General features: G+C 36.8%; 1 protein-coding gene across 3 annotated transcripts; it reads left to right on the forward strand.

Annotated features, from left to right (window-relative positions):
* The first annotated feature begins 1,295 nt into the window (after positions 1–1,295).
* LOC130104077 (transcriptional activator GLI3) lies at positions 1,296–6,371 on the forward strand. 3 transcript variants are annotated; one of them, XM_056270483.1, is made up of 2 exons: positions 1,296–1,374; positions 3,417–6,371. In XM_056270483.1, the coding sequence occupies exon 2, from the start codon at positions 3,659–3,661 to the stop codon at positions 6,338–6,340; it is 2,682 nt and encodes an 893-aa protein (XP_056126458.1). In that variant the 5' UTR covers positions 1,296–1,374; positions 3,417–3,658; the 3' UTR covers positions 6,341–6,371. The 3 variants fall into 3 exon arrangements, with proteins under 3 accessions (XP_056126458.1, XP_056126467.1, XP_056126474.1); XM_056270492.1 differs by having other exon boundaries at positions 1,336–1,463; XM_056270499.1 differs by lacking the exon at positions 1,296–1,374 and adding an exon at positions 1,482–2,062.
* Positions 6,372–11,425: the final 5,054 nt, after the last annotated feature.

Raw genomic sequence — 11,425 nt, forward strand, 5'->3', positions numbered from 1 at the left:
ACCTGTATGAGTTTCTTTCTTCTGTTGACGGTAGCCATTGACTTTCATAGTAGGAAAAAAAAAAAACTATGGATGCAATGGGGTCCATCAACTGTCTGGTTACTGACATTCTTCAAAATATCTTATTTTGTGTTCAGCAGAAGAAAGAAACTCATACAGGTTTGGAACAACTTGAGGGTGAGTAAATGATGACAGAATTTTCATTTTTGGGTGAACTATCCCTTTAAAAAATTATTTCTGCTAACTGATACATTTGTCAATACCACAACCAAGAAAGCACAGGCTGATCTCTGAAATCATGCCATGTACAGATGCTCTCTAATTTTACTGTATTCCAAAAGCAGTTTTATAGAGTTAACTGATTTTTAACTGGACTGCTGATAAGAAAAGAGTAAACTTGAATATTATTGCATAAAAGCTTTGCTGATATACAGCCATGCTGAATTGTGCTTTCATAAGGATTCAGTTTTGCATTGTGCGAACTTCATAATAAATAATCTTTGAATGTAGTTTTTTTTCACCTCTTTTGGCATGATTCTACAATAAAGAAATTGGAAACTGTTTGTTGTCATTAATAGTACTGATTTTATTTTACTTGGCTAGTCTGTGCTCTGTATAAATGATTTAGATTGAACAAAGAAATGTTTGAGTCATATATCTCAAAACTTAAATGAAAGTTAGAAAACTTAAATAAGTAAAACTTTCAACTTAAATGCATACAAAGAAATGTTTGAGCCCTCAAAACCTATAAAATACAGAAAATACACAAATCATTTTTTTAATTAAGCTCTATTTTTTTGCATTGTGACATTATTTTATGGACCCCCCCTTGCATTTGCGTAACTGAAATGTATAAATATTGACTGAATGCAGTAATGCAAATTGATTAACAATTAGATTATACAATTAATAATGGTATCGTTGTGACATTATAAATAATTGTTTGTATTATTTCAAACCGGCTATATTAAATTCAGCACAAAAATGTAATTTTCTTTTTGAATGTGCTCAATATAAATGAAAATACTGTTTTTAAAAAACAAACAAAGAATTCCTTTTATTTATACAATTTATTTCCTTTTAATTTTGGGGTGAAATTTTACCTGTAGACAGTTAAAGTGAGATTCACCCTTAGGTTTATGTTTTGTTTTATTCATCTCATAAACATAGTGACAAATACACAACTAAAGTTATGTTCAAAATTTTCAGTCCTAAACGAGTCCAGGTCGGACGTAGAAAACTGCAACACCACGACATCCCCCCCTCCCCGCTCTCTCGCGCTCAACCTCTCCGCCCAGTCATTCATTCATATTTGGTCTTCCGGAAGTATCTCAGGGTCGGGCCAGTCAGTGCCTGCGCGAGCTGACTCGTGGGGTGAGAACAGTTTCATATTCAATATTTCGGTTATAAAAAGGCAATGTGTGCGAATGGCTGTAAGCTTTTGGGAAGAAATGTATGTTCTTGTGAGTAGCAGATAAAGAGCGTTTGTTGTCTTGGAAAGTTTGAAATAGGGTTTCCAAAGCAGCAGTGTGTGAGCGCTGTCACTGGCTCGAACCCTCGGTACGCATAAAATGGCTGGTCGCAGGTTCGAGCGCAGTCAGTGTTTTGACCAAAATATGGGAATAATTCAAGTGTATCTGACATACCCACGATATGGAAGGATATGTCCCTCAGACAGATACTTTTGGTCATATAATGGCACGGGTTCGACTCGCTGTCTGGACCCCGCAGACATCAAACGCGGTGTTTGGTTTTATATTTTTCTTCTTTAAACGAACCTCCGGCGCTTAATGGCGTCGAATGTCCCCGTGTTGATCTCTAACTCTCCCACAGTGCTGCATGGCTGACTGTACGGACAAAGGCGTTGGTGTCAAACCCTGAGCCATGCGCGCTGACAGATGAACGTACTTAATTTGTGATGAAAACCACGGGGAGGAGGAGTGAACCTGCTACCATGACAGCGCGACGTTCAAGCTCATTGCGTTGCGTTCTTAAAAACTGCATGGCATGCATGTGAGCACTTTTTCCAAATATTAGATATTGAATGTTGTAACTATTATAGGTAAGAACTGTTTCTTAGCTTGGCTAACTAGTGTTGGCGTCCTGTCAAGCTTTTTATTTCCTAAGAATTTGTCTGCTTTTAGTGTTTGTAATATTGTTAAATGTGAGAACTTCATAAATGTGTGTTTAACACAATCTAAAACCTTTAAATTGCAATCATTGTGTGTCATTCATATTAAAAATAAATTACTGGTGGATTTCTTGTTTTAGGCTAATTACAGGCGATTATGTATAAATAGTATGCCATAATAAAATGTAATAATGCTGTTTCTAAAAACATAAAGTGGTTTATTGTTTTAATTTACTGTCAGTGTTATAATAAATGCTGTTAGTTTTGTATTGTTGACATATTAGAGGTTGATACAAATGAAAACAACTGCTAAAATATGATCCACCAACCGTGTCCTCTGAAATGTGATTTAAGCTTTCGAAATATATTAATACTAGATTTGTTGACCTATTGGACCATAACGACACTACTAGAGAAAGTTGATAATAACCGTATCGTGTAGTTTAGGAGGGTTCAGGATACACCTGAGAAAATAATGTACTAAATTAGTAAGTGATTGTTAAATTCCGATATAAAATATTTTTAAGCTTTTAAAATAACCTGTTAAGAAGTTTGTGTTCTTGTTGTTTTTTCTAGGCGAGTTGCTCAGGGATATCGTAATTGTCAACATCTGATCCTACTGTTGAATGTATTTCTTCATAGGCATCAGTATTAAATGAAAATAACTTGGAAATTGAATCATGTTGTTGTTAACAGTGTTGTTAACAATGATGAAAATGTGTTTATTATTTTTTAAATTACTATTACATTATTAGCACTGATCCCTAGATGAAATATAATTACAGATTCTTATCAAGGCGCCCTATATCGCCTCCTCTGTTTGCTCTTTTTAATTGCAACTGCAGCTGTCTGTTGTTTTTAATTCAATGTTATGATTCTGTTATGCTTTTGAAGTATAAGTGCTTTATAAATGCTTGTAAACCAACCCATTATAGATCAGAAAATGAACAAATGATTATACAATTTTTTCTTAGCCACATCAAAACTTAGTATCCATTTTTATGCACTGTATGACGCTGTGTTTTTATATTTAATTTTAAATACACAATATTAAATATATTATTAAATAATTTTAAATTTTTTTATTATATATGAATATATAAAGTGGCTATAACTTTAAAAAGGTGATTATTAGTAGGCTAAAAGATGCAGTTAATTTGTACATTTTGACAGCACTAATGTTTTCTGAAGAATTGTTACTTTAACATTTGAGATCTGTCTTTGTATTTTAAGTTTTGCTATTTCTATTATAGAATTCAGAATCATATTTTGTCTTTTTTTTCAGACTGATGCCTTAGATGAGTAGAAGGTCCTGACAGATGGCAGTGCCAGAGACATGGGTGAAAATCAGCAGTTACGTCAGATGGACAATGAAATGGATATGGTGCCATTTCTTTGGATTATGCAAGATTCTGTGGCCCTGCCAGGCAATATTTCAATGTTCTCTCAGGTTATAATGAACTGACTTACTCCACAAGTACTGAATAATATGATTTCTTCTCTACCGCTGAATGTACAGAGGTTGCTATGCGCAAACAACACGCATTGGACGGGATAGGTGAGACCATTCCACATATTAAGTGGACTGACCTTTCTGCAACCAAAGATTACCAAATGTCTGTGGGTCAAGAGGCCGAATTATCAGAGGAGAGGCTCTCATTGAGGTCAGAATCTAAGAACAAAGATGTGTTTCTTGTTCCAGCACAAGAGCAGACAGAAGTTGTAAAGGATTACAGCAAGCAGAACTCTGTGAGCAGTGAGCAGAACTCACCAAAATATGAATCCGATTCAAACCAGACGATTCCTCTTGAAAACCCGACTGTTAAAAATAAATTTCTTACTTTTGATGAGAATACAAGGAGTCTACCAACAAACATGCAGCTGATACCCAAGATGGAGTCTGTTAATGCTAGGACCGAAGTTTGTGAAGTCACAACCAAAGCTACAAACATTGCTAAGATCTCAACCAATGATTTACTAGAGATTAAAGTTCAACAACAATCTATTTTAAATAAAAGTTTCCAAAATGATAAACTACCATCACCTGCTGGAGCCAACCACACAAGCAAGGAGTTGTGCACTAATAATAAGATACATGTTGTTGATGTGCCACATGCAAGAGAGAGTAAACTTGGGATGGACATAAATTCAAACAAAAGATTAGAATATAGTAAAGACCGCATTGAAGATTATAAAACACAAATTCAATGTAATGTAAGAGAGGAGAGACTTGATTTTGGAAGGAATACTGCAATGACAAGTGCAGGAGATTCTTTGGGACAAAATGAAGGGGATGAGGTATTAGATTTAAGCCTCCCAAAAAAGAAAGACCGAAATAATGAGAGGCAGAGCGAATGGGTTGTAGACCCTGAATATGAAGGTTCACTTCATATGGAAGTTGATGAAATTGAGGATGAGCATCAACATATAGAAGTGGAGCAGGAGGACGATAATGAAATGTGCTGGATTCCATTAGTAAGTGAAGCTCATACATATCTCCCACATTATTGGGATGGAGGTTTGTCCTCCCCTGCGCTTGAACCCATGCCAAATCCATCGTACCTCACCGTCATAACCCCAGATCCAATGGATACACTACTTATAGATGACCAGGGGATTCCTTACACACTCACCCCAGATGGACAGAAAGTCCCACAAATTGATAATATACAACATGCTGAGGGGCATTCTGAACAAACAGCTCTAAACCCAAGGCAAGCTGAAGATAAGCCCTCTTCCTTTGCTGATGTAGAGGATATTGCAGACTCAAGACTGCAGACACAACCCAATTCACTGTGTCCAAATATGTCTCTAGGTCATGTCTCAGTGAAAGCCTCACAAGTTGCCCCAAACCTTAAGCCAACATCTTCTGTAGCTCTTGATAAACCCTCCATCATACCTGCTGTGTCCGACTTGGCATCAGTTCCAATTCAGATTTTGGCTAATACTACAGGGTCAAACACTCCCATTCTTCTTCTTCCTCCATCTCAGCTTCAGTCGCTTTCCTCATCAGCCTCTAAGGCTAGCCCAGGGCTAATTACCCTTTCCTTACCGATTCCTCTTAGTCAGAACACTCAGTCCTCTCCCATGTTCCTAGTTTTGTCATCTCCGGTGTCCTCTACTCAGAGTTCATCCTCTCCTGGTCAATTATCTCAGATTTCCCCCTCTTCCACTGTTCCCTCAGCTACTTGTCCAATTGATTTGGGATCTACATTAAGTTCATGTCCATCACTTCTTAGCCTCAGCACGGTTTCCTCTGCCACAGCTACAGACATCTCAGGATTGAATAACCCCTCTAATCTTCCTGCTAGCCCTACCTCATCAACTGCTTCCTCTAGCACTTCCACAGTGACCTCTACAAGTCCAACCAAGCAATTCAGCACTGATGCCTACTCCGACACACCAGTGCCCACTTCCTTTCGGGAGGCTCTTCTCAGATTGGCTGTGTCTGTGGAGAAGAAACAAGAAAACAAGCCTGAGATTCATTCGGTCACTATTCCATCCTTATGTTCTGAAGCAACTAAGTCGGATTCCTCTTCCACAGTACATGAGAGTAAAAACCATGAGACAGAGATAAACTGTGACGGTGACACTGAGTCTACCTCGGTAGACCAAACAGACTCATTAGATACCATCTCTTCCACATCACCCCTTCGTCCCATATCACCTGTAAATCCCATCAATCACCCAAAGGACCAAGACCCGCAAGCATTAGGCCCACGTCGCATTCTTTACTGTCAGTACTGTCCGCGGGTCTTCTACTATCTTTCAGACCTTGAACGCCATTCCATCACACACTCCCAAAGCAAACCCCACGTATGTCATCTTTGTGGCAAGGCATTCAAAAGATCAAGCCATCTTGAGCGACATAAACACATCCATACAGGTCAGAGAAACTTTGTGTGCCAGCTTTGCCCGAGGCGTTTTCGTGAATCAGGGGAGCTAATGAGACACCAGAGAGTACACACCGGTGAGAAACCTTTTCAGTGCTTAATATGCCACATGCGTTTTGCAGAGCGCAACACACTGCGACGTCACACAAAGCGCAAGCACCAAGGCCAGCATCTGGAGGCGATGGGCATGAAGGTGAAGCCAGAAAGTGGAGAAATTTCCCTCACTGGTGTACAAGGAGAGTCAGAAGAGAATGCAGAGTGGTACAGTTCAACAGTTCCTGAAATGGAGTCTGACAGTGACACAGGGGGAGAATGAACTACATGAGGGCATAAAAAAACAGATTTTCTTTTTTCAAGACAAGTATAGTTGTAAAATTGTTTATTGATATAACAATTCTTTACTTCTCACAAGACTCATATAATTGTCAATAGTTCATTCCATTAACTCCCGAGACCTTTACTGGTGATGACTGAATCCTGCAATATTCACTTCAGATTCATTCTAATAAGCTTTAGTTAGTGAGATTGACCACTTGATAAAAAACATTTGTTTCAATTATTCATCTTGAATAATTTTGAATTACCATTATTTGCTACTTATTGTTCTCATTTCAGTTTTTCGCATGTACAGCTTTCAAGGCTATGATGTAGTTATTGTAAAAGACTACGGGACTTAGTATCAATATTTATAATTTTATATTATGATATATTGAAGTAATGACACAGAGACAAGGAATTGCCTAGATCAGCACATCTCTAAATCATGACTAGCCCCACACAGATTTTGTGTCCACAAAACTCTGCAGATTTCCACAGAATTGGAACATACATCATTCTCAAAGTTCTAATCATCTTCCTCTCCTTTCACGTTCATTTATTATGTATGGCTAATTTGATCATGCTTTCAGCTACTAAAAACGATGCTTCGGTTTTCTTGTTTTTCAAACATGTTCAATGCAAGTGCATTGTGGCTGCTTTGTGATTCTCCACCTGACCTGCAGGGGACAGTATGGTGGTGTGTTTTCTTTATACTCTTTCAAACTTGAGTTGTACAAATGCTGGGATCTTCTGACCTGGCACTGTTGTCACTTACACATTTGTCTTTTGTTGGTTGGCATCTTTTGTTGGAATTTTATTTATTGTTGGCAAATTTTTATTGGAATTTTCTGTCATCTTCTTTGACTTAAAGCAACAGCTCAACTATGAGAGTTGCTACCAAGTAGACTAATGACTGCAGTCAATTGGCAGAGGGTGTTTACAGACACATTCATGTGTTTGTCGATAAAACATTTGTGCCATTTGTGTCATGAGAAATATATATATATATATATATATATATATATATATATGATTTTTTTTATTACAAATTTACTATGGAAAAGTAAAGCATGCACCTGGTTACAGAGTTTAGTACTCCTTTAAAACATTCTATCATGCTTTCTTTAAAATCAGTTTTACATCGGCATCTATTCTTTAGAATTCTACAGATTTCCCTTAAAATGAAAAAAAAAAAAAAAAAACTTCTGGGCCTTCTTATTACTCAACTTTTATTTTTCATTTTCAGATATTATGCATCATGAAACATTTTGCTCTCTGTTCATTTCGGTTTCTCCCTCTTGGCTTTTTTTCCAGAAGAGAGAATTTTTGGTCACCTTAGTATTTTTCTTTTAAATGATCTGCATTGTTCATTTTTAATATTGAACATTAACTATTTGGTTTTATAAACTCTTTTCCCTCTTCAGGGAAACAGGCTGTTTCATTTTATTAGCTTGAAATATTTTTTTTCATCTGGACAAATTTACTTCTCATGATAGCTTGTCAGACATCTGTTACAAATTGTTGCAGAAAGTTTTAATTTGAAGTTCATCTGCACATGTTCTTTTTGATATATAATTTAATTTATTTAAGACAAGATTTCAACTTTGAGTTGCAGTTTTCAACTTTAAACTTTGATTAGCTGAATGTCTAACTTATTAGTTTTTTTTTATTATTATTAAGTTCTCTGATAAGTAAAAAAAAAAACGGGCTTGAAAAAAGGTTTAACCCCTGCTGATTAATTTATGTTTATGTAATTCGCCGTGTAAATAACCAAACATCATGCATGGACTGGACACCTTGGGCTAATCTAAAATTCTGTTGGTTAAATCTCAGATTTGATTAAGAATCGGAATATTTGTGCACGCTAATTAAAGCTCGTCAAGCCCTTTTCTTTTGCGGTGGTTCCCATGCTTAATTAACTTTGCTTTAGGCTCATGGCAGCACATATTCTGCATGCTGTGGAAGTGTCCAGCTGCTGAACAATATCACTAAATTTGGTTTGCACAGTTGTTTTCATATTACTTTATTCATATATATTCAGATTGATTTAGTGTTTTTTATTGAGCACATTTCACAATAGATTTACCATGCATTTAAAAAAATGTTTGGTTCCTTCTTGCAATGTTAAGATGAATGCTCAGAGTGTGCTTAACGAAGAACAATCATGCACCAATGAGAACTATTTATTTATGGTGAAAATGTATATATTTAAAATGGTGTGTTATGTCACAGAACACTTATATATTTAATACACAATTTAAAAATAAGACTGCAGATATTTAAACAGCCTAATTTCTGTAACCTGTGTCACAGGATTTTGAATAAAATGAATCAAATCGAAATGCTGAAAAGTCATCCATCTTTTTCAGACAAAATTATTATTATTTTTATTTTACATTAAGATGAAAAGTGTGCCATAATATTGTGTGTTATACATTTATAGACTATATGATACATAGACTTGGTAATTTATTCATTCAGTGAATTAATGAAATGCACAATATTACTGGTTCATATAACTCAGGTTTAAAGTGTTTATGAATGTACTTCACCCCCTTTAACCTTACAAGCTGTGCTAGACTGGAGTGTCTGTGTACGTGTGAGTGACAGCTCAGATGTGCTCAGAGGGTCGGTGTTCAATTTGGCAGCATCAAGGAGAAAGGCTCCCACAATCAAGCTGACAGCAGGCGTCTATGAGTGTCGAGTATGAATGCGTGCATTTGTGTGTAAGAGCGAGAAAGAGAGAAACCGTAAAAAATGTAGTTGACTTTTTCAGCAAGACTATGTGCTTGTTACATTGATGGTTGTTACCTGCCTTTAATGTGGTATGTGCATAATAATCAGTAGCCTATCCGTGTAAGCCTGCAACAGTCTCTTGAAATGAATTATCAGGCAGTATAAATAATTTCCAGATAATAGTGTGAAGAGACAACATTTTAGACAAAATGGCAGATGTTTTGGTGGCAAGGAGAGGCTTGTTACTATGAAATGCTTAGGGAAGAGAGTTATTTTAATTATGCTAGGCATTGATGTTTTCTGAGATGTAGATGTTGAGGCACAAGGGAGATCTGCAATGGAGTTGTTAGCATAGCAGTGGTGAAGAAGATTGGATGAGCGGTCTGAATGACCTGTGGAGATGGAGATGATTAGAGGTTCAAGCACAAAGACTTCTGGAACTGTTGTTATTGAGGAAGCTGGATGAGGACCGCAAGTATTTTTTCGGATAGGATATGTAATGTAATGTACATAACCTATATTCTAGATCTAGGATGTTGTTGCATATTTATGCCACCAGAGGTCAAACTCACTCCAAGTTATGCATGGCCACATCAACCTGAAGCCATGCAAGTAACTAGCCTGGCAACATTTAAAGTTATCCATCTTCTCTATTTTCAGTGGTTCTCAACAGCTGGGTCGTGACTCATAAAGGGGTCACACAGTGGGTTGTTCTGCTGAATGCAAATTATTAAACGCAACTAACTATATCATCATGAATATGTTTAATGCAAATACAATATTTGACCAATTTTTAAACCCTATTCATATTCATCTTATGTCATTCCTGCTTACATTTGAACGATTCACAATTCTGATACCGTGTGTAAAAACTGGTTCCTAAAGTGACACAGCTGAGATCCACTGGGCGATTTACACTGCTTTTGATCTAAAAAAGCTGACAATTTCTGTAGCTGTGTAAAATGTAATATTTCTTTGCAGTTATGAGTTATTTAGTGATTTTTTTTTTTGACACGATTAGCAATTCACACCCTATTTTCTGCAGGCCTGAATTCATATTGCCTGGAGAATGACATGAGATGAAATAGAGGTTCCCACCTTGTGTGCAGAGATATTAGTCATTTTGACATTTTTTCTTGCATCTTTTAAAGCCAATGAGACATGTGGCGTCAATGGTATGTATGGAATGTGTTGTTTCAGTTAAGCTGCTCCTGCTGTGACACAATATGAAACAAGCTAATTGAGGTGAGCTAGAGGGATGACAGAGAGACAAAGATGGACAGTAACAGGTTCTAATCACAGAGGGATTCCCGAAAGGGGGGCTCGGGGGGTTGATGGAAGGAAGCGTGATTACATCACTTTTCCCTCAATAGTACATCATGGCATAAATTGCATGTGCGTCACACAATAAGTGGCCAAGTTTTTTCCAATTCTATCATTCACAACCTTCATGCTCATAATGGTTCGTATGGTTATATTCAGTGTCAAGGTTGAGACACTAATGTCTCTTATTAAAATAGCTAATATTGGCTTTACCAGCTGCTCAATGCTGTTATGAAAAGATTTGAACTTTGTGTGCATTTCTTCTATCTTTCTTCTGTCTGTCTCACACAAATTGTTGTGCACTCAACTTGTAACTCTTGTTTTGGACTTTTCTGCATTTTTTTGCTCTTGTATCTCTCTTTCTCTCACTCACTGGCTGTCTGTGACCTGCTGATACAGCAGCACACACCAACCTGTCCGTCAAAGCCACCAAACAGGTGGTGCAGTAATGATCTCCCTTTCCCAACCCCCTCCTCTTCCCCTGGCCCCCCGTCTCTCACTCATAGACAAATATATTTGCATGTTTGTGGATTAAAATTTTACTTCTTGGCTAATGTGATGTTTTACATGCTATGTATCTCTATATTTATACGTAGCCTACATAACTTTTGATGGAGCAAATTCATCATTTAGAGTATATTAAAACTTGATAGTTCACTCAAAAATGAAAATTCTGTCATTATTTCCTCACCCTGATGTTGTTCTAAATCAGTTGTTTGAAGAACATTGGGGTCCAAACAACAATGGACCACATTGACTTTAACTGTATGGACATTTTTCTAAATATATCCAAAAATTAGAAGACAGAAAATCATACAGGTTTGGAACAACATGAGAGTGAGCAAATGATAACAAAATTGTCATTTTGGGTGTGCTATCCCTTTAAGACCTCATGTCTGCATCACTGACATTTTTTCATGAATGTATAGGAATACAGTTCACAAAGTCAAGGTTCCCAATAAAAAAGTTGAGTTAAAATAAAAATGAAAAATGTAATGCAGTGAAATGCAGTTTCTTTCTCCAC

Source organism: Rhinichthys klamathensis, unplaced genomic scaffold (genome assembly GCF_029890125.1).
Source record: "Rhinichthys klamathensis goyatoka isolate OS25496 unplaced genomic scaffold, OSU_Roscu_1.1 h1tg000013l_1, whole genome shotgun sequence".
Taxonomy (NCBI): Eukaryota; Metazoa; Chordata; class Actinopteri; order Cypriniformes; family Leuciscidae; genus Rhinichthys; species Rhinichthys klamathensis.